This window comes from Tenrec ecaudatus, chromosome 10 (genome assembly GCF_050624435.1).
Source record: "Tenrec ecaudatus isolate mTenEca1 chromosome 10, mTenEca1.hap1, whole genome shotgun sequence".
NCBI classification, from domain to species: domain Eukaryota; kingdom Metazoa; phylum Chordata; class Mammalia; order Afrosoricida; family Tenrecidae; genus Tenrec; species Tenrec ecaudatus.
Window position 1 is genome coordinate 31,987,972 of NC_134539.1, and position 21,765 is coordinate 32,009,736.

The following is a 21,765-nucleotide window of genomic DNA, read 5'->3' on the forward strand; positions in this document are numbered from 1 at the left end:
ATTAACTTTTTCTAAGGAAAAATGGAGGCAGACACCACAATGCCATGGATTAAGGAGAAAGTGGGAAGTAAAGGAGTCAAGAAGTATACCCAACTTTTGTGCCCCCATCCCTCTGGTCCCCTCTGCATGCACCCCCCAACAATTCTAGAAAACCCCTCTGCCACCCCCTGCCCCAGCAGAGGCCTCATCTCTCCAGCTATTCCCTGTGGAAGCCACCCCACCGCCCTTTGTTGTGTGGTTTCAATGGAAGCCAAGTGGGAGGGAAAAGGCCCCAGAAGCGGTAAGCACCGTCCCCAATGCCCAGCTCAGCCAGCAGCCTGTGTCCTGATTCTTGGGGCTACAGATCCTAGTCTTCCCAAGGGATCTCTTATCCCAACGTGGTTTCCCTCCCTGCATCACCCTGGGAACCAGTGGATGCTAAGTGACAGCTCATCCAACTGGAGGTCCCGCTAGACTCCCGGAGTTCATGCTTTGGAACTGGTCATCACTTAGTGGTCCAACATCTGGATCACAGCAGACTGCATCATGACAGGACACTGCGCCAAAGATCTGTCATCTCCAGGGTAGCCTGGTCCCAAAGCTCTGGGGACTCAGTGGTGAGCCCATGACACTCAGAGAGAAGCAGGGGCCCCCATTCCCCTGATGCCACCTCCACACAGCAGCTCAGGGCAGAGACTCATCAAGTAATGGAGGCTTTATTTCGCGTCTGGAGGCCTCTGTTTAGGAAGCAGATCCCAAGCAATCCTGGCCCTGACGGAGCCCCTGTCTCTCCCCACCACAGCAGTTCCTTTCCCTATGCCACAGAGGGCAGGAGGCAGGTCAGCAAGGCCCGTGTCTGTGGAGTCAAACCGTGTTGAGGTGTCAAGGCATTGGAGGGGCTCCCTGAGCAAGTCCAGTCAGCCCAGACCCGGGTCTGGTGGGCAGGGCGCCTGAGCAGGTCCTCAGGACCGGGCATCTCTGTCTCTCGCCCTTCTCCGGGGTCGGGGTCCGGAGTTGGAGCGCGGGGTGGAGCCCAGGCCAGGGGGTGCTCCCGGGGGCTGATAGCCACATTCATTGGGGTCCAAGGGTTCTCGGCTGAGCAGTACCCACACGGCAGGCACGTGGCGGCGCACCGTGAGGGGGTCGAGGCCTGCTTCCGGCGAAGCAGGGACCCAGCTGTCCTCAGTCTCCAGGAAGCGTAGCTTGGTGAGCTGGTGCAGGCCTGGGACCCTCCGCTTGACGATCTCAGCGCAGCTGACCGCCTTCCCGGTGGCCCGGCCAGACCCGGAAAACACCACGTGGCGGGCGCTGCCCGCTTCCAGCTGCCCCAGAGCCAGCTCCAGCAGGTTCCGGATCTTACTGCCATCTTGGACCCGCATCTGCAGGGTATTAGGAGGGAGCTGGGGCATCGGGGAGGGCGCGGGCAGCTGCACGGAGCCCGCTTTCCGGTAGTGTTCCATGCCGTGGCCTGGGGGTCTGGGCGTCGCGGAGCCTCGCTGCCCACTGCTGGGAAACAAGCTCCAGTGAGCGGGGAGGCGCGCCCCAGGCCACCCTCCACGCTGCTCTCTAGGACCCGGCCTTACTCCTCGTCCCGGACTCCCCGGGAACGGGGTGACATCTCCGGGCAGGGTCATGCCAGTGTCAGCCCGGGCTGCGGCGGTTCCCCTGCACAGCGCCGGGCCCCCCTCCCACCGTGGAGTCCGTGGGAGGGGATCCAGCCGTGGTCCCGCTAGGACAGCGCCCCGAGCGCCCTCTCCACAAACTCCCTCCCGGGCGTCCCAGAGCCAGCGCTGACCCCCTGCCCCCGGGCTTCAGAAGAGGGCCGCGAAGCGCTCACCCCGAGACGGGCCGGGGGTCAGGCGCGGGCCCTGCCGCCCAGGTCACTCTAACGTGGGGGCAGAGGCTCGGCTAGCTGCTCGGGCCGCTCCCGGTGTCCCCAGTGTAGGGCGAGCTGCCCCCGCCGGGGAGCCGGGCTCCCCCTCCCTCGTCTCCCAGCGCTCCCCCCACTCGCGACTCCGCTTCTCACCGCCGCACGCGCGAGCCGGAGCCAAGATGGCGCGCGGGCCGGGAGCGCGCCGCGTCGGCGGGGCCGCGCACGCCGGGGGCGGGGCTTCGGAGGAGGCGGCGCCGGGCGCGCGGCCGGGGAAAGAGGGTCGCGGGAGAGCCCCGCGGCGAGCGGAGCTCGTGCTTCACGAGCCTGGGGACCTGCGCGCGTTGCGATGCCCCGGCACGGGCACTCCTACTGGGCATAGAGACCCCGCGAGTGGCAGGGCGGCCATCAGAGGGCTCCAGCCGCTGAGGGACCGGAGGACTGGCGTCACCAGTGGGACGCCGGGCGATCGCAAAAGGTGATAGCAGCAGCGGAATTCACGCTGCACAGGAGCGAGGGGTTCCGTTTGGAGCGGCCGCTGCTGCGCGGGGCAGAGGCCTGGTTACCCCGTTCTGGGCTTTGCCCCCGGGAAAAGGTGCCAGCAGAAGGCAGTCGAAGGGACGCTCGCGCTGGCCGCAGTGGGGTGGAGAAAGAGCCCGCAGCCGCCGGTGACTTCGGGCCTTAGGGCCCCAGGGGCGTGCCCGCCAAGCCTAGCATGGTGCGCTGGGTACGAATATAGTTGGCGAAAGAATGGCCTAGAGAAGTGGCAGTGGGAATGAAGGGAAGTAGCGTTAAATTGGGAGGGATTAAGAGGAGGACTCGGCGAAGTGTTGGTGACTGGACCGAGGTGAGGGAGGGAAGGGAGCGTCCAGGGTGTCTCCCAGGTTTCAGGCCAGTTTGGCAAGCAGAATCTGAGGGTCCGGGAGACCGCCTAGGTGTAGTGGCCTGCGCAACTGGAGAGGAGGCTGGTGACCAGGACACTCCACGACCACCAGGGGACAGCAGACACCTGGCTGCAGCCCACCTCCTTCCTCCCTGCAGCCAAACCTTCCTTCCCTCCACCTTTTCCAGGGCTCCCCTGACTGGCAGACAGCACCTGGTGGGAGACAGGCTCAAAGGCTCCTGACTTTGCACATACTGCTCTCTCAGGTCTCAAAAGTGACTTCATATCACATCCCAGGGCCCCCTCCCCCATGGGTCCCTTCTTCTGTTTGCTCCCCAAAGATTAAAGAACCCTGTGTTCAAGGAAGAGAATACCGCTCCTTATTACCACTCCTTATTACCACCCCCACGCCTGCCTGGGGCAGGGATTGGGTAGACCCGTGAGAGTGGGGTAAACAGATGCATCCAGGAATGCCCTTTTCCTACTGAGAGGGGCGCCTTCATGCTGAGATGTCCACCCCCAGGGCATGGTGAAAACCAAGATGTGTGTAATTCCCTGTTCAATCACTAGGTGTCGACTTGCCCTCACCCCCACACACTGTAAGTCCGCACTGGGCTCCAGGATTGCTTATAGTTTATTTTCCCTGGAATTAGGGCACTGGCTAGCAGTCAGTGTTACAGATCTCAAATCTCGGTAGTCCCAGACCTGTGACTTCAGTGCCCCACCCTGAATGGCTCAGGTGGGGCATGAATCCAATAAATAGGAAAAGCAAGCGCCCTCTACCCTGTTACAAGGGCAGATTAGCCCCGGGCTGGAGTCCAGCTGTCCTGGCTGCCCCAGGACGGCAGTAAGCAGCAGTCACTCCTCAGGCCGTCACTCCTCTGCCGGCTTCACTTGCTTGGCAGCCTCGAGTTGGCAAAGCAGCTCATCCCACTGCACAAACTGCTTGGAGAGGAGCATTGTCTGGTCGCTGGTCAAGGAGGGAACAGGCAGTCTGAAGGCATGGAGAGACCTCCCAGCAGCCAAAGGACAGCAGGGATGCGAGAGGGAACCAGGGCACAGGGCTTGGGGTCTGCCCCATTAGAGACCAGGCTAGGGGAAAGGATACGGTCTTGTTGTATTCCTCCAGGAGGGCCTTGGACTCCTCGGTGACGTCCACACACTGGTCCTACGGGGCCAAGGGGTGTCAGAGAAAGGGGTGGGCAGAGCACCAACCCTTCCCAGCCTTCCTGTCTCCTCAGGACCCCCATCACCTATCAAACCCAGAAAAGCCCATGCTTAAGTCTAGGATCACAGGCGCCCCCTGCAGGCTCCAGGATAGGCGCCCTGACAATGGTATGGCTGGGCCATCTCCGCCCAAAGGCTGCCAGGTGAAGTGGGCACACTTAAGGAAACTCTGCCCCTAGTAGGGCTCCTCCCCCACTATTTCTGAGCCCTTTTTGCACTTTACACTAGGGCCTGGACCCCATGATAAACAGCACCTCCAGCCCTGGTCGAGGACACAGCATTCTGCTTCTCAGAGTGGCCTTACTAGCGGGAGACCTGGATGTGGTCCTAGGCAGGTCCTGGCCCAAGTTCTGGGCAGGAGAAAGGATATACACCAGCAGCAAGTGCATTTTCTGAGGAGCTGTCATCAGAGAGGCCTGAGGCTGCTCCCCCACGTAGAGGGTTGTATGCACTAGGTGACTGGCCACCTTCCCTTTCCTTCCCTTCCCACCCGGTTCCCCTGATACCTGCTGCTGGATATGGATCTGGGCCAAGCGCTGCAGGCGGGCGGCATGCTCAGGAACGGCTGTAAAACACAACGTGCTGCCCGATGCTGCTGGCGCCCTCCCCCGGGACTGCTCAATAGTCTATTAGGTCTTCGTCAGGATTAGAGTATTGAATGGAGAAGCTAAACAAACGCCAGGCTTCATCGACCACTGCAGCTGGTGGGGAGGGTGGGGTGGGGGGACAGCTCCCAGCCCCCACCAGCCCCACCCCAGCCTGGAAGGGAGGAAGGATACAGGCCTCTAGAAGAACACAAAGCTTGGGGTGGCCAGAGCTGTAGCCCCCACCCTCACCCCAGGGCTAGAAACAGGGCCAAGTAGAGAGGGGTCTGGCCCCTGTCCTCATGGGGAGCCTGCTGGTGAGCAGAGGTGGAGTGCAGGTCCCTAAACTGGCCACCCTAAATCCCACTCTGAGAGCCCCGGCCACTGTGCTGGGCCCCCAGAGTAAGCTGTCAGGTGTTCCGCAGGTGGCTGAGAAAACCTCTTCCAGAGACAGACTAGATGGGTATCTGGATTCAATTAAAGCCACTGTCGGCCTGTCAATGCCTAGGCCCGGGCTGCTTGTGGCAGTGCGGCAGGGAGACCGCATGTACATTTACAACGGAGGGGGCTGCTGCTGAGGAGTGGGCGAGAAGTCAGTGTGCACCCCCAGGGTTGGGGGCTGCTGGCATTTCCACCAGTCCTCAAACCCAGATAGTGAGAGGTCCTCACCCTGGGCTCTCTGCCCTGGCGATTCTAACCCCGATGGAAGTGGCATGAGGACCCAGGGAACCTGGAACAAGACATCCTGCCCAGTCACCCACCTCCCCAGCCAAGGAGTAGAGCTGGAGCCCCAGACAGGTACCTTTGATGGGAGGGCTGTCCAGCATGGGCACCAAGGCCTCCACCTGCTGCAGGAGCGCCACCTGGGAGAGGAGCCACCGCTCCTCTGAAACAGAAGCAGAAGGGACAGGCAGTAAGGAAGGCTCGCCCAGGCGGGCTGACGCCCTACTCGGGGGGGTGGCTGGGTCCTACTCTGCTTAAGACCCCCCTTTCTCTAGGAGCACACTCCTCTCTCTGGACACCTTGGGTCTGGCCCATCTAAATTCAGAGTCTCAGTTTCCCGCCAGGGTACCATCCTCCTGGCTCCTCTCAGTAACTTCTCAAATGCTTGGCTGGCAGAGGGCTTGTTGTTTCAAAGAGGGAAAAAAAATGCCCTCCTCTGAGCAGTACAAGGAGAGCACAGGTACAGAGCTGGATGGAAGAGTAGGCCTGGAGGCTGAGCAAGGGCTTAAAGAACAGGCTCAGAACTTAGGACTTAACCCGGCAAGCACAGGAAGACACTGAGCTTCCCAAGTGGGCCAAGCTGCACCTTGAAAACCATGTGCAGCTGGGGAAAGAGCAGCATCAGGAAGCTAACGAAGGGACTGTTGAGGTGTGAGAGGCTGTCATGGACTGAACTGTGTCCCCTCCAAAATATGTGCTACAACCCTGATTCCTCTACCTGTGTCTGGGACCATCTGGGAATAAGGAGGGAGGGGGTTTGCTGTGTTACATTAACGAAGCCAAGTCGATCCTAACCCTAGACACTTCTTGAGTGAGAACCACACAGCCACAGAGACCCCGCAGATGGTGGAGACAGATGCAGACGCACACCCAGGAATGCCAATGATTGTCTCTCCCACGGGAAGCGGAAACCAACACGGAAGGCCCTCCCTGGAGCCATGTCCTGAATTCAGACTTTTAGAGTCTTGATCTGTGAGAAGATACAGCTCTGCTCTTTGAAGTCTCCCATTCATGCTCCTTTCTGTGATGGGAGGACTTGGTCACTGAAACAGGACAGCCGCTGGGGAGGGACAAGAAGGCTCAACCCAAGAGGCAGTGCAGAGGGGACAGCTCAGGAACTCTGGCAGCTGCCCACTCATGCAGGGCTCAGGAACTTCGTACCCGCTCTGCCCTGCCCCCCTGCTATTCAGGGTAGTTTGAGATATACTGGCTACAATAAATGACCACTGAACACCTGACTGAAGGAAGGAACCCAGGAGGTAACCTTTCTGACCTAGAACTCTGACATCCCGGAGCCTTCTCCCATGAAAGGCAGAGGGAAACTCGGGCGGTGCTCTCCCCCAAATGCAATTCCCTTTGCTGCAACCCTGCCAGGAAAGTGTCTCTCCCAGGACAAGTGAGAAAGGCTCAGAAGGGAAGCCCTAGGGCAGACCTCTGCTGAAGCACGGGAGCAGCTTACCCTGCGGTTGGCACCATGGCCCGCAGATGGCGCAGCTAGGCCAGGCCTGGTGCCTGCGAGAGGACATACACACACACACACACCACCACCACCACCACCACCACTACCACCACCACCCCCACACCCCCTGACCACTTCCAGCCAGAGCCAGGCCAGGGTGCCAGAGCAGCTGCCAGGGCTGCAGCCATGAGAGCACTGGATGGGGAAGCTGTTCCTGTGCCCAGTCTCACCAACCACACACAGCCCCAGGTGCGTGGCACACACCAACCACCCAGCACTACCTGCTAAGATGAACTGCAGCTTAGAAGCATCAGGTATGGCAATTCGGTCCATGTACTCAGGATCCAGGTATTTGATCAGGTCTTCAACTAGAGAAGGAGCAAGACAGGAAATGGAACCAATGGGGTTGGGCAGTGGGGCTCTCTCAGATGATGCCTTCAGTGAAGAGTGGACACGGTGCCCCCAGTCCTCTCCACTCCCATCACCTCCAACTGGGGACATCATGGCTACCACCACGCTGGGGCCTCAGCTCTCCCACTGACCTATCTTTACCACTTACTGAGCAGAGGTTGCTAGAGCTGAAGTGACCAAGAAAGGCTTGGCTGCCCTAAGGTTAGGGCTCTCGGTACCTAATTTCTGCCTCTTGACCTTAGTTATACACTGGGGTGTTAATCACAAGGTCAGCAGTTCGAATCCACCAGCCGTTCTGTGGGAGAAAGATGAGGCTTTCTGTTCCCGTCAAGATTTACAGCCTCGGAAACCAAACAAGGCAGTTCCACTCTGTCCTATAGAGCTGAGAGGAGTCAGTGGACGCCACAGCAGTGAGTTTGAAGAGCTTATTTTGACCTTGGCCTTCCTCCTCCTCCTAGGGTTCCTATCCCACAGCTTAGAGCACTGTTATGGGCATGGAGTTCATTCACCAGGCAAAAAGAAAGCTCACCCATATCACTACGTCAGCACAGGGGCCTGTCCTTACATCTCTGCTTTCCAAAAAAACAAGCCCATGTCCTGCTGGGCTTCAGGGCCAGGGCCCAGAAACCAAAGAGAGTAGGCAGTCCGCCAAGAGGCACTTACTCTTTTTGTACAGGATCTTCACCCTCTCTCTCTTGCTGGCAATATTCCCCAAAGCCACCTGTACCTTGACCAGGCCATCAGCCACCTGGGGATGGAAAAGGGGGGGGATGGTAAGTCCAAGACAAAACACATGGATCAAGGCCTGGCGGAGGTAAAGAAGCCGTATCCACCATCACCCAAATTTCTGGCATCCAGCAAGGTAGGGTGGCCCTCTTCTTTTATCTTAAAGGAGATGCAATCCCATCTCCAGGGAATCCTCAGGGTGGAAATAATCATGTATCCCTTGGGGACTTCCAAGCTTATGAGGCAGCAACATAGACTATATTCCCCAGTTCCTAAAATGACAAGATGACAAGAGTAAGCTTACCTTGTCATGGGGCGGGCTGGCCAACCCCTAGCCCTGTCCCCTTCCCCTCAGATTTAGGGTGGAAGACAGAAGAGTAGGGTGGGAGAGAACAGACAGGCTGAGCTAAGATCCCAGTGACTTTGCAATCTCTGTATCAGGGAACCAAGAGAATCCGGCTAGGAGAGATGCATACTGTTCACAGCATGTGGATTGAGACAGTCAAGTGAGAAGGTTCGGTAGGAAACTAGATGCCCATGTGTGGTTCTCAGAACATAAATCTGGGCCAGCACTACACAGCTGAGACATAATGATATGTAAATATTCACCACAATTATGGAAGCGAATGAGCTTCAGGGTGGAGGTGATGAATGGTCAGATTCAAAAGTCAAATCTATGGGGTGGCAAATCAGGTCTGAAAGAAGCAACCAGTGAGCTTGGAGGAGACCTAGAAGGGTTGGTGACAAAGGGAGGGAACATTTTGAAATGGAAGCCCAATCTGCTAGTGTCGCTTCGTTCATTCCACACACAAGACTTGCCAACAGAGGACGTCATGAGCCCACGTGCACGTAGCTCCAGACAGGCTGACAGTGCAGCAGGAGCTCCTCAGTAAAAGCCCTTCCCGAGTAGAAAGGGGATGAATGGGTGCCTGAACCTTAGGGTTGCCAAAATCCAGTCACTTGGGTGAACTGGTCTACCTCCAAACTCCAGGTATCCGACTCTACCTTCTACTCAGCCCTCTCGGACCTCACCTAGCCTCACCCGCAGCCAGCCCCGTGCAACTCTCCACACAATCCATTAGCAATAATGCGGGGCTCGGCGTGCCACTGCGGGCGGCGCTCTTCTTGGAAATACACCAGTAGGCTTCTCGAGGGTCGGGTCTCAAATAGGCCGAGGGCGCAGGCTCAGTCGCCTTTCGTACAAAGCTCACCCAGAGCTCGGTAACTACCTGCAGGCTCCCCTTCCTGCCCCAGGGGGTTAGATCCGAGGGATGGGTCGGCCCGGGAGGCCCCGGCTTTGATTTCCAAGGCCGAGGCGAGCGGCTGCACCCACCCCGAGGCCGGGCCTGAGGGACGCTCTGCTCTGTTCGGGAAAGGGTCACCTGGATACAGATCGCTCACCTTTCGCGAGCCCCGCGCCCCGCTGGGTCCATACACCCAGCGCTCCAGCTCCTCCACGCCCGCCTGTAGCCGCTGCAGATCCGTCACAGCCGCCATACTCCCCACTGCCGGGTCTCAGCCGGGGACGCGCCAGAGGGCGGGACATCTGGCCAAATAGGAAGACCGACCAATCCGAGCGCACGGGCGCCCCTCCAGGCGGGAAGTGACACCTCCCTCGGCTTTCGATGCCGGAAGTGTTCCGAGAGGAGAGTCAAAAGTTGCCTGGTTACCTAGACAACGGCTCCCGATGACAGATAATCTACGCAAGGGTTGCCTTTCTTACCTAATGCGAAGGTACCAGAGAAGTTGACCCACTCCCCGGAAGGTCTCCGTAGAATACGCCAGTATTTCCAGGATCGAGCCATTCCCGTTGGTCAGGGGAGGTCCCACGTGAGTGAGCACGGTCTTGAAGTCCTCTTGCCCTAGCACACCCCACCCACCCACAGTCCTAGACTGCTAGGTTCAGCATTCGAACTCAGACGCGAGTCAAGAGCCTGCGCTTCACTCCGCCTCCTTCCCTCCTGGATCCCCGACCGGATGTAGCACGTTGTGTCACATACTTGTATTCACCTCCCGTCCCCCTTCCCCACCAAACCCCAAACCAACAAGAAGGAGAAGCACCCAGGAAATGGAGGGACAGTCGCTTTATTATCCAGATGTGGCCCTCCCGGATACCTCCTCCACAGCACCCTCAACCCACCCTTCACCTGGCTCCTGAAAAGAAGCCCCCCCTGGGGCGCTCGCAAGGATATTGCTATAGGGAGCCTGTGAAGGAGATAATGGGCTCACTCTGAGGATAGCTCTTTGGCAGACGCTGCTGGATTTGGCCAGGGAGCCAAATCTATGAGGTAGATGTAACATGGAAAGAAAACTCTTTGGCTTCAAGTCCACATGGCATGGGGGAGGGGGAGTCATCTCCCAGGGCAGGGTCCCAGAGTGAATGCCCTGGAAGAAGCAAGGTATAGGGGGGCTGTCCTCCCCCTCAGCAGTAGGGTCAGGACTCTTAGATCTGAGTGGGAGCTCTCAGGGTGAGGCGCTGGGAGGGGGCCCTGTCGGGGGTGGGGGCACAGGATTGGTGGGACCCTGGGAAGCTGGCAGAGGCTGGCGGCGGGCAAAGAGGACACCTGGCAGATGGATGAGATGGTAGAAGGCAAACACAGAAACAGAAGAGGGGGACAAGAGTGAGATTGCTAGAACACAAACCCGTGCCACAAACCAGTTAGGACAAGCTCCTTGGATATGTGGGAGACTCCTATGCCAATATAAATTGCCCTCAAAAGGGCAAACTGGCATCTACAATGACACATGGATGGGTCTATGACAAGGCAGGCATCCCATGGTACCCATACCAATGAGGCAATGCCTTGGACCCCAAGCCATGTAAAACCCACTATAACCCATGCCACTGTAGTAATCCACTGAACCCCTTGTTACCCATGCGGACTTAGATGTCTTCGAACCTCATGCTAGTAGAGATAGTCTAAAATCCCCATGCCAGTGTAAATACCCCGGACCCCATGCCAGTGCAGACAGCCTCAGCACTCCTACCAGTGTAGACTACCCCGTTGATCTCTAGGGCCATGTTGATACTGCTGATGCCACTGCCCGCCAGACTGAGAGGCCCGTCCAGCTGCTCCTCTGTTCAAGAGGAGGCAGGGGTCACATTTTGGGAATCAAGCCTCTGACTTAGAAGGGCCCTCCTCCATCCCTGTGGCCAGCCCCCATCCCACTCCAGACACACATATGTAATCACAAAGCCCCTATGACAAGATCTGACAGCCCCACCTCCAACGCCTATTGAGTATGGCGTCTGTCTTCCGCCCCCAAGCCCCCTGGGCAATGTTTCCTTCTCACCCCTCGGGGGGACCTTGCCACGGGGCAGAAAACTGGGGGGTGCGCCAGGTCGAGTTGGGTCCATGGGCCCCATCAGCACAGCCCTCTTCTCCGGAGGCTCCTCAGGTGCCAGCTTCTCGCGCACGGGTCCCAGGGCCAGACCCACCGGCAATGCCATGCGAGGGCTGGGGATTCCGCTCTCTTCTAGAAAAACACCTCACTCAGCTCCCCTACCTCAACCCACTCCATCTCTGCATTTGGTTCTCATCCAACATCCTGCATGTTCAATCTCCCCTCCCATCTCCGCTGGAAGCCCCAGCCAAGGGGCCCATAAAGTCCTGCTCAATTTAAGACAATGGGGGGATGGCTGAGAAATGTAGCTTTCCTTTAAATCATTCCACTTTCCTCCACTCCCTTCTCCTCCAATTTGCACAGAACACACGCAAACGAGCCCAGATGTGAATGAAGTGGAACTACTGCGCTTGTTAGAGGGACTTCCCGTTACACCACAGGGACGGCTCCAGATTCCCAGCGCCTCATGACGCTGAACTTCAGAACCCTAAACCTCTGGGCTTGCTCTCCAACTCTACGCAGCCGCCTCCCCTCGCACCTTTCTTTACCAGGCTCGGGCTGATCTGGGCGCACGCGTGCGCGGGTAGTCCGGGGGCGGAGCTGTGGGCGGGGCCGGGCGGGGCCCCGGGCGGGGCGGGGCCAGAAGCCACGCGAGGGGGCGGCCCCGCCAGGCCGAAGAGCTGCGTGGCTGTGTAGGCTTGGCGACGGCCCTCGCGCCGATTGCTGTCGATGGCGGCCTGGAGTTCCCCGGGCGAGCTGAGCGCTCGCGTCTCGCACTCATACGGGTACAGGTACTTCATGTATCTAGGGGCAGACGGGGCGTGGGGCAGGAGGCGGGGCCTGTCCGCTGGAACCCCACTGCCCACCCCCAGCCCCAGGGGGGCCCTCCACGCCCGCTGGCCCTGGGCCTCACTGGGTACGCAGGGTGAAGGCGGCCGAAGTGATGGTGGTGGGTAGACTGAGGCCTCGCGTCACCTCCCGCCACACCTTGCGGTTGATGACTTCCACTAGGCCGCCCTTGGCGGTCACCAGGCGGAACAAGGCATACAGGTCCAGAACCTGCTTCGCCATGATGGGCACGCGGTTTACTGGCGTCCCTAGTGGGGGTGGGCAGAGGGTCGGGACACTAAGACGCCCGTGTGCAGCATCTCTGGGGACTGAAGAAGTTGGACTCTTGCAGGAGGCCTGGGAGGCAGGGCTAGGCCAGTGGAGGGAGGGAGAGCAGCGGAGCGGGGGAACAGGTGGAATTGGAAGCAAAGTCCCCTGGGGCTAGAAGGACAGGCTGCTAGGACCAGGACAAACTGTTTCAGCCAGCTTCTGATACAGCGACTCAGCGTTGCCATGATCCTCCGCCGGTTGTCGTCCTCCAGCAGATTCCAAATCAGACCCCTCCCCACCCCCCATGGGACTAACGGGCCGGGCTCCTTCGGGCTTTCACCAGAGCCTGGGGCGAAGTCCAGCCTCTGCGGTTGAGAGTCTTGACTTTGCACCGCTGGGAAACTCAGACACCCGTCTGGACGGGTCCTCGGAGAGATGCCTACGCTCGTGGTCCAACAAAGCTTCCTTTTCCACACGCAACTTTGAACTTCACTCGCCACTTTTTCTTCTTTGGATCCCCCCACACCCCCCGAATCCCACGCCCACGTCCTCCAGCTCCGGTGGTGGCGTCTGGATGTGGGTCACGGGCCCTCGTTTGGCGCCCTCTGGGCTAGGCAGTAGGAAGGTGCTGAAGAGCCCGACTACCCCCCAACAGTGGCCGGAGCACGGTGGGCTCCGGAAGGGACGACAGGCTCAGCCAGCTCCGAAGCTCACCCCCCCACCCTACCCCGCCGCGCGCCAGTCTGACAAAAGGACCTGTCTGCCCTGAGCGATGGGCCCCAGTTAATTCCTTACCGATCAGGTCCCCTCCCTCTGCCGCCTTTGGACCCGAACAATTAGCCGCGGCCTGATTAATGGGGGGAAATTATCGGACCCTTGGGATACCTTACCCTCCCACCCCCCCTAGCCGCAGCAGGCTTGAAGGGAGACTGGGACCAGAGGGAAGCCTGGGGGGCAGGCGGGGACAGGTGCTGGCATAGTTCAGAACCTGAGCCCTGCAGAAGGGTAGTCAGGGGGGACAGGGAGGAGACTGTGGGAGCCAAGCGACCAGATGTTCCTGGAGAGCAAGGCGACTTGGAGCCCCGCTGAGGGTCCTCCAGGAAGAGAGAGGCCTGAAATGGGTACTGGGCCTGGGGTGGGGGCCTGAGGGGCTTAGATCAGCAGCTGCGGAGAGCATAGGGGGTGGGGTGGAGTGCAGCCAGTTAATTAGCGGCTTATCAGGCCTCAGTCGGAGTGAGTTAATTAGCTTTGTAGAGAGAGATAATGAGTCAGTCTTCGGGCTCATGAATCTGGGGAGAAGCTGGTGTGATGGACTGCCACCCACCCTTCTCCCCTCCTGGATTCTTCTTCCTGCTCTTCCAGCTCTGAGATTCCTGGAAAGGAACCCTTCTCCCTCACAGTCACATCCCACTCCTTTGGGAAGTCTTCCCTCTGTCTAACCCCAGTCTTTCCTGCTGTAGAAGAGCTCAGGAATGGCCCATGCCTGAAGCAAGGGTAAAGTGTAGGCAGACAAGGCTGGAGGGACCAAGCATTCTCAGGCCTCAGTTCTGGACACACACACACACACACACACACACACACACACACCACAAGTCAACCAGTTCCCCCTCCCACCCTTCCCATTGATCCCACACTCATTAACTTGCCAGTGGTCTGACCTCTAATTAATCCCAGGGCAGAGGAAGGGGGCAGGGTCAGAGGTTAAAGATGCTATTGAGGGCCCAAAGGACAGATCCTGCCCACCGCAGGGACCAAACCATGGAGTCTCCCTTCTTCAAACTTGGTGAATGGAGGCCATCCCAGGACCCCCCTCCCGCTCCCCACCATCACCCCACTCACCCCTCTTCTGCATGAAGCTAAATAGGTCATCCAGAAATTCCTTCCTCTTGGGGTCTGCATCAAGTTCATACAGCTGGGAAAGGAAAAAGGTCATCCCCCCCAGTTCTGCTGACCCTACCCCCGCCCCAGGGACCTCCACTCAAGAGGGACTTTAAACAAGGACACCTGACTGAAGCTTGCTTAGGATCTGAAATGTGGACTTCCTGGCATGGGGTTCTCACTTCCTGGTGGCAGGTAGGGCCACGTTTTTTCTGATATGCACAGAGGTATTGTACTGAGCAGTCAAATCCATCCGCCTGAGATGTAGGGTAAGAGAAGCAGGTAGGAGCTGAGCCTGCCCTTTGAGGATGACTTGCCTACCCTAGAGCCTGGTCCATACTGAGCAGCCTGACACATGTACTGGAGGCACACCTTCTCTGGCTTTCATTCATACAAGCATTCATTGGAATCCCTGGGTGCCAGGACAGCGGGTGGTGGGGCAGGGGGCCCACCCTTCAGCCAGTGGGTGCCCAGAAGCTTTGGGATTGAAACCTGGGGCCCCTCGCCCCACCCTCTAGTCTAATCTCCTTCCTGCTCACTGCAGTAGCGGCCACAAGGGTCTGTGCCACCCAGGCCCTCTGAGTTGGAAGGCAGGTCTTGAAGGACCCTAGGATCATCTCCCTCCTCCCCAGTGCCCCTAGGCCCTCCTTGTCACTATTATCTTCCAAATGCTCCCCGGGAAAAGAATCCCTGGAGTAATGGGGCCAGTTACCCCGAGTGACACCTCCCTAGTAAGAAAGCTCAGCCACAAACACCCAGGAGCAGGAAACACTGGAACAGTAGTTGTCAACCTTCCTCATGCCGCAACCCTTTCATGCAGTTCCTCACGTGGTGGTGACCCCCAACCATAAAATTATTTTCGTTGCTACTTCATCACTGTCATTTTGCTACTGTTATGAATTGGGTGACTCCTGTGAAAGGGTCAGTTGACCCCCAAAGGGGTCACGACCCACAGGTTGAGAACCACTGCACTAGAGGCTCAGCTTTAGAGTAACCCTCCCCGGCAACAACCCTTAGCTGTGCAGGACTACACAGCACAAGTAACACAACCTTCTAGTAAAAACTGCAGAACTCAACTCAGGAGAGGCAACTCGGGAGCCCAATCTCCAGTCTCCAGACTAACAGAACTCCGGGACACTAATGACACCCCAAAGCCCTAACCAGAAATGAGCACTTCTGGAACATACCCACCACGAGCACCCTGTGAGTGACCTCTTCAGAAAAGCACACCTAAGTCACATCCGTGACTAGCACTTTGCCAAGGAACCGTCCTGGGAAATGCCCTAAGGCTCCCACTTTGCCGGCTTGGAGTGAGATCTTAGGGGAAAACAAAAACATCAAACCTCTGAATAATAATGTGATATTCCAGTTGCCCAAGGACCTTCCGGTCACAGGGAGGCCACCACAGATGAGAACTAGGACTCAGGATCTCAGGCCAGGGGGAAATAATTGGGATTAGAGGGAGTCAGGGATGAGATGGGGGTGGGTCACCAGACTGCCAAGGGAGTGGCAACCTCCATTCTGTTTCCACAGGTGTCATCAGCCTGGGACACCCCCACAGGAATATGACCTTGTGGTTGAATATGTACTTGGGCCTGGAAGCCTCAGCTTCCAGGCTCCACGACCTCAAAAGACTTCTTGGAGGCACTGATACACCTCCCATCTTCCCTCCCACCCCCACTGTTCCATGCTGTCTTGTATTTTGGGGTGTTTCCCGGTGCCTCTTCCCCCATCTTTGAATGTGTGCACCCCGGTGCCTCTTCCCCCATCTTTGAATGTGTGCACATCTCTGGGTTTCTCTCCCTCCCTGTCACTATTCCCCCACCTGCCTCCTGCGGGTGTCTCAGGGCCTGGCTCTCTGGCTGTCTCTACCCTGCAGAGGGCAATCAGGGCCTAGCCTTGGCCAAGCTCTTGACTGCATTTGCCCAGAGAGGAAGACATGGAGGGCGTCCTACCTGTTTGAACTGCTCCTCATAGGTCCACTCGTGGGGATGGGGTTCAGGGAGCTGGCTGGCAGGCGAGCTGGGACCCCTGGCGCCTGGATGACTCTCCTCTGCTGTATCCTCCTCGCCCGATTCCTCCCCTTCCTCCTCCTCTTCAGCATCCTCCTCTTCCTCAGCGCCAACCTTACCCAAGGCCCCCTCAGGGGCCTGCAGGGTCTGGAGGAGTCCCGGCAAGGGAGGCCTTGGGGGCGGAGGGCGAGGAGGGCCCGGAGGCCCCACCCCGCGGGCCAGCCGGGCTGCCTGCTGCCTCTGCAGGGCCTCCATTACCGCTTCCAGGCGCAGGCCCCCGGCTGGGGAGGGCCCTGGCACCAGGCGGGGCCCCGAGGAGAGGGCCGCCTGTGGGGGAGGGAGTTATGGGACCTGTGTCCTCCTGTCCCCACAGCCTAACACAGCGGGAGGGGGACACGAACGCAGGGGAGTGTCGGGCCTTAGGGCAGGGGCAGACGGCTTCCTCAGAGGTGGACCGACCCACCTAGAGGTGGGAAGCGCAGGAGAAAGTGACACCACGGGCCTTGACTGCGGAGGGGAGAGGCCGAGCCGCTCAGGGAGGGTGACAGGACATACGCGCAGACAGAGGTGACTCGGAGATCTGACAGAGCGCATGCAGGGAGATGTGGAGCTAGAGAGAGAAACGGGACAGAGACAAGGAGAAGCAGAAGCGGGGAGAAGCAGACGGCAGAGACAAGAATGGAGAGACAGAGATGCGGAAAGATGCGCTGGGAAGAGAGAAGGGTAGAGAGGGAGCGTAAGGGGGCGAGATGGAGGAGGGAGCGCCAGACAGGCAAGCCCCTGAGTGACAGCCCGGAGGAGAGAGGGGCAGAGGTGGAGACCAACTAGTGAGACAGACACAGGGAAAGAGCCCTGCTCAGCTAGACACGCACCCGAGCGGGGGATCGGAGGTGCATCAGGGACGCGGACCGACGGACGGACGGACGGACGGACGGGACGGGAGCCGGTCGCAGAGAAGCAGAACCCAGGAGGCGCGCGAATCAAATGGAGCAGCCGGGGCAGAGCCCTGGGCAGGGCCGGACCAGCGGGCAGGGTGGCGGGTCCAGCGCTCTGCTCTCCCTCCCCGGCCCCCGCAGCCGCTCACCAGCCTGGCGCGCCCGGCGGTCCCCGGCGTCTCCACGGCGCTCCCGGCGCAGCCGGCCCGGCTCCGCGCGGCTGGGGCTCGGGCGCGGGTCCCCGCAGGGCGCACCTCCGCCGCGGGTCCTCACTGGCCGCTCTGCGTCGGGGCGGGACCCGGGCTGCCGGTGCGGCGGGAGGAGTCGGCCCCCAACAGGTGCCCGCACCCCCCTCCCCGAGACACCCACTCTGAAGGGCAGCGGGGGAATGGTGTGGACGAGAGCGAGGGTCGCCAGAGCAGAGTGCCCCACCACCACCTCACAAGTCCTGGCCCCGCCCTCCCCCCCACCCGGCACGCACACACCCACCCCTCCTTGGCAAGTTGGAGCCCCAGCTCCCCCACTGGCCTCTCGGTGGTGTGGCGACCCTGACAGGCACATTGACCCTCCTGCCTGTCCCGCCCGGGTTCTGTCCCCAGGTACACCTGCTGCAGTGTGCACAGGCACGGACCCTCACCCCTCCTGCTCCCGCACACTCTGGCCTCCGAGCTGCCGACATACCCACAGCACAGTGCACACGCCCCCAAACCACCAGCGGCTTACATTTTCACCCAAACATGTAAGAGTTACTAAAATACATACAGCAATGGTCTCCTGGGGCCCATCACCTGTGAGAACTGGCCTGTCTGCCTGTCTCTACCACCCTGAATCCATAGCTGCTGGACTGGTTTGGGCTCACCCTGCTCCAGTGGGAGTTTCTTGTTTGGGGGTGCAGTGTCCCCTCCCAGCAGCCTGGGGCCCCTATCTTGTTTTCTCAGGCATCCTCGTCTCTTCACCCATTTCTTCCTGTGCCCATGAGAGAAGAGCCACCCTGAGGGCGCCCCCACATGTGGTAACTTTAGGGGTATGCAGGGTAGTCACTGCTAAGCCAAACCCCATACCAGGGCCCCTCTTCTGACCTCTTACCCTCCAGGACAGCAGTTCTCAACCTGTGGGTCGAGACCCCTTTGGGGGTCAAATGACCCTTTCACAGGGGTCGCCTGATTCATAACAGTCGCAAAATGACAGTGATGAAATAGCAACGAAAATAATTTTATGGTTGGGGTCACCACATGAGGATCTGTATGAAAGGGTCGAGGCCTTAGGAAGGTTGAGAACCACTGCTCTAGGTGGGACTTGCCTTCCTCCATCCCGGTACAGCTTCCCTAATGACTGCCCTTCTCAGCTCCACCCTGCCAGGGCCTCGTTGCCCCTGCCTCAACCACCTCCCTGTTCCAGTCCAGCCCCCACTGCAATTCTGTGTGTGTGTGTGTGTGTACCCCTCGTGTACCTTTGGCACATCCTGGTATCTTCAGGCTCAGAGTTTCAAACTCACAAGTAGGCTACCCCAAGAGCCCCAATGATCCAAACACTTCCTATTGGTACCATGCCCCCTTCCCTATGGCCCTGTGTAGTGAGTTTCTCAGCAACAGAGTTATCCAGTTTCTGGGCCCCTCCTCTTGGCTCATCAAGAAGAGAACTGATGAATGAGCAGAGGCAGACACACTTGGCCCCAGCGTCTCCTGGAAGACTAGAGAAATCTGAGAGATCTGCACCCACCTTAACCACTTCCAATCCCCACTCCACCTCCCAGCTTCCAGGCTGAGGGAAAGGAGTAAACCTGACTGGCATCGCTCTCTTTCTCTCCATTCAGGAAAATGAATTCTATATGGAGTCATAAATAATCCTCTGGTCTTGCTCTCATACCTCACTGAGACAAAGGCAGATCTAGACTTCCAGAGACCAAGGTTTCATTTATCCAACATCAGTTTATTGAGCACCTACTTTATACCAGGTACTATTGGCCACAAGAGAAAGCCGGACAGTTCCTATTATAATAGAGCTTTAGTTTTAGCAAGCGGCGGGGGGCCTGTGATATGTCAGATGGTGACAAGTGCTTTGGAGAAAAATAAAGCTGAGCTGTGGGGGAGACCAGAAAGGTAAGGATGTATCAGTTATCTGTTGTTGGGTACAAATGACACCCAAACATGGCCACTTAGAACCACAAATATCTATGAACATTAGGCTTTATTTTTTCCCCAACTGGTTTCGTGGTTGATTCTGGCTCAGTGTCTAGACTCAGGGTATAGTGAAAGCGTTGGCCAGGCTGCAGTCACCTAATGGCTTGAGGCTGGAAGCTTCCCATCTGGCTGCTTACCGAGCTGTGTGTAGACGGCCTCAGGCAGGCTTCCCCCTGGCACTGCTTCCAATCTGGTAGCTGGCTTCCCCCAGAGTGTGTGACCAAGAGATAAAAGGCAATGCTCTTTTATGACCTAATCCTGAGGTCACATCCCATCACCTCTGTCAAACACGAATTGTTAAAAGTCGAGAAGCGAATTTACTTGTTATCCAAGGGGTAAGGGAAGTAGGCTCCTGGTGAAGGCCTACTTATCAAAAATATTTTGAACATATTTTAAAACCAAAGTCCCTAGATGGTGCAAATGGTTTGGGGTTTGAATTCCCCCCATGGTCCCTCAGCAGGAAAGGCCTGGCCATCTGCTGTCATTGAGTTCAGCTAGAAGCCCAGAGCTCAGCCCCACGAATGGAAACCACTTCAGTGGCAAATACCAGCACAGTGTAAAACCACCACCGAGGATAGGGTATTCAAGTAAGTATTAAGGAAGGACTCCGTGCGCAAGAGGGGCAGAAAGAGCCATGTGTCGAGTAGGCAGCAAGTGCAAACCTCCCGAGTAGAACTTTGCTTCAAGCGCTGCAAGAAAAGCGAGGCAGCCATTGGGCGAGAACAGGGTGGCGATGAGCAAAGTGGTCTGATGCTTGATCAGAGGTAAAAAGCCCTCAGAGGCACGGACAGGACTAAGACGGAAAGCCTTTGGAAGTTTCTCGGCAGGTAGCCCAAGGCTCCACACAAATATAAGGACAAGGTCTAGCAAAGAGGCCATTGCAGTTCAAGAAAGGGATGATGGGGCTTACGAATTGCCACCTCCAGAATATGTGCTGTAAATCCTAACCCGTGTGTGTAGTAGCAATTCCACTGGGGAATGCAGCTTCCTGATTGTTAATGAACCCGGTGAGCGCAGGGCTGTTTTAAGCCAATCCCTTTTGAGACATAAAAATTAAACAAGCAAGCAGACGGGAGAAGAGCGATGATTCCAATCCACATGAAGATTGCCCAAGAGCAATTCAGGTGGGAGAAGGAACTTTCTCCAGAGCTGAGCAGAGAAAGTTCTCATTGAGAGTCGGCTCCCTGTATTCAGATGTCATGCCTTACAAACTGTGCGGAAATAAATGTCTTCTTTGTTGACTACTTTTATGTACTTGTATTTCTGTTACAGCAGCACTTGGTGTCTGAGACAGTGGCTTACCTATCGGGGTGGTAACAGTGGATAGATTCTAGATGTTTTGGAGAAAAATTTGGCAGGCTATGTTGATGGATCCGATGTTGGATGTGAGAAAATAAGGTATGGGAGCAAACATGAAGGTGTTTGAAGTGGGCAGCTGGGTAAATGGAGCTGCTCTTGAGATAGTGAAGACTGCAGGAAGGGCAGGAGCTGAAGGAAAATCCAGGTATTTTGAGTATTGTAGATTTGAGATACCCATTAGACATCCAAGTGCAGGTGCTGACGGAGACGGAGACTGCTAGATAGCTGAACTGGAAACTCAGGGAAGAGACAAAATTGATAGCCAAAACCTATAGTTGGGATTTAAAGCCAGGAACATATAGTTGAGATCACCTGAGGAAAGGTGTGGTAGACAGACAAGTTTGAGAATTAAGCTGAGGGCGATCAAAGGCAGAGGAGGTGAGGATTCAGCAGAAGTTGATGAACTGAGAGGTGTTTTACACACCAACGGATGTGTTTAAGAGTAATTAACTGTGTCAGATAAAAGTTGAGAACTAAGCAGTGATCACTGAATTAGGAAGTAGCCCAGGGTCCTGGGGGCTATGGGAGGCAGGAAGGGGTGATGGGAAAACGAAGGCATCTTTGACAGATGAGCCTAGCGGTAGAGCTGGGTTCTAGAGGGAGCTTTGAAAAGAATGATTTTGCAACTCCTGCTCAGTGGAGTAGATGCAGCCACGGTCTGCCAAGGCTGGGATAGCCATTTTACCTGGGCTGCACACTTCAGAGCTCCAGAGCTTGTTTCCGGTGAGATAATCAACAAGCCAAACTCATTGCTGTCAAGTTGATGCCGACTCATATCGACCCTTTAGGACAGAGTTTCTGAGTCTGTTCACTTTTTATAGTAGAAAGTCTCAGCTTCTCCCTTTGGCACCGCTGGTTTTGAACTTCTGACCTTGTGGTTAGCAGACCAACATCTAACCACTACGCCACCAGGGCTCCTTAATGAGAATTTACATGTCTATATCTGTTAATTAATGTCACATTTAAGTAACCAAACATACCAGGAGCCGTCAGAAGTGGGAATGACCAGATGAGGGGCAAAGCAAGGAGGTGCTTAGGGCTCAGGAAACAAGCGCAGGTACCCTGGAAAGAATGCCTCTTAAAGTTCACACTCAAT

General features: G+C 57.3%; 3 protein-coding genes across 7 annotated transcripts; all 3 read right to left on the reverse strand.

The window, feature by feature from the left end:
* Positions 1-681: 681 nt before the first annotated feature.
* On the reverse strand, positions 682-2,078 carry RPP25L (ribonuclease P/MRP subunit p25 like). 4 transcript variants are annotated; one of them, XM_075560062.1, is made up of 2 exons: positions 2,006-2,078; positions 682-1,485 (listed from the first exon to the last, which is right to left on the reverse strand). In XM_075560062.1, the coding sequence occupies exon 2, from the start codon at positions 1,437-1,439 to the stop codon at positions 942-944; it is 498 nt and encodes a 165-aa protein (XP_075416177.1). In that variant the 5' UTR covers positions 1,440-1,485; positions 2,006-2,078; the 3' UTR covers positions 682-941. The 4 variants fall into 4 exon arrangements, with proteins under 4 accessions (XP_075416177.1, XP_075416175.1, XP_075416176.1 ...); XM_075560060.1 differs by having other exon boundaries at positions 682-1,482; positions 2,006-2,065; XM_075560061.1 differs by lacking the exon at positions 2,006-2,078 and adding an exon at positions 1,817-1,996 and having other exon boundaries at positions 682-1,482.
* Positions 2,079-3,348: 1,270 nt separating this feature from the next.
* Positions 3,349-9,419, reverse strand: DCTN3 (dynactin subunit 3). The gene is made up of 7 exons (XM_075560064.1): positions 9,264-9,419; positions 7,800-7,884; positions 7,007-7,093; positions 5,346-5,429; positions 4,466-4,524; positions 3,841-3,900; positions 3,349-3,695 (listed from the first exon to the last, which is right to left on the reverse strand). Exons 1-7 carry the CDS (start codon positions 9,357-9,359, stop codon positions 3,606-3,608), a joined length of 561 nt encoding a protein of 186 aa, XP_075416179.1. The 5' UTR covers positions 9,360-9,419; the 3' UTR covers positions 3,349-3,605.
* Positions 9,420-10,325: 906 nt separating this feature from the next.
* On the reverse strand, positions 10,326-16,450 carry ARID3C (AT-rich interaction domain 3C). Of its 2 annotated transcripts, XM_075558958.1 has the most exons (7): positions 16,139-16,450; positions 14,145-14,217; positions 12,121-12,304; positions 11,746-12,011; positions 11,157-11,339; positions 10,851-10,940; positions 10,326-10,426 (listed from the first exon to the last, which is right to left on the reverse strand). In XM_075558958.1, the coding sequence occupies exons 1-7, from the start codon at positions 16,448-16,450 to the stop codon at positions 10,326-10,328; spliced, it is 1,209 nt and encodes a 402-aa protein (XP_075415073.1). The 2 variants fall into 2 exon arrangements, with proteins under 2 accessions (XP_075415073.1, XP_075415074.1); XM_075558959.1 differs by lacking the exon at positions 11,157-11,339.
* Positions 16,451-21,765: the final 5,315 nt, after the last annotated feature.

What these genes read in the sequence shown, in the direction of transcription:
- DCTN3 (XM_075560064.1), bottom strand. Translation starts at nt 9,359, where the DNA reads ATGGCGGCTGTGACGGATCTGCAGCGGCTACAGGCGGGCGTGGAGGAG. An exon ending in GCTGCAGTTCATCTTAGCAG is followed by an intron (nt 5,430 to 7,006) that starts GTAGTGCTGGGT and finishes CTTCTGTTTCAG; the next exon opens with AGGAGCGGTGGCTCCTCTCC. An exon ending in GGACAGCCCTCCCATCAAAG is followed by an intron (nt 4,525 to 5,345) that starts GTACCTGTCTGG and finishes TGTGTTTTACAG; the next exon opens with CCGTTCCTGAGCATGCCGCC.
- RPP25L (XM_075560062.1), bottom strand. Translation starts at nt 1,439, where the DNA reads ATGGAACACTACCGGAAAGCGGGCTCCGTGCAGCTGCCCGCGCCCTCC.
- ARID3C (XM_075558958.1), bottom strand. Translation starts at nt 16,450, where the DNA reads ATGGAGGCCCTGCAGAGGCAGCAGGCAGCCCGGCTGGCCCGCGGGGTG. An exon ending in GCCTTCACCCTGCGTACCCA is followed by an intron (nt 12,012 to 12,120) that starts GTGAGGCCCAGG and finishes GTCTGCCCCTAG; the next exon opens with ATACATGAAGTACCTGTACC. An exon ending in TGGCAAGGTCCCCCCGAGGG is followed by an intron (nt 10,941 to 11,156) that starts GTGAGAAGGAAA and finishes CCTCTTGAACAG; the next exon opens with AGGAGCAGCTGGACGGGCCT.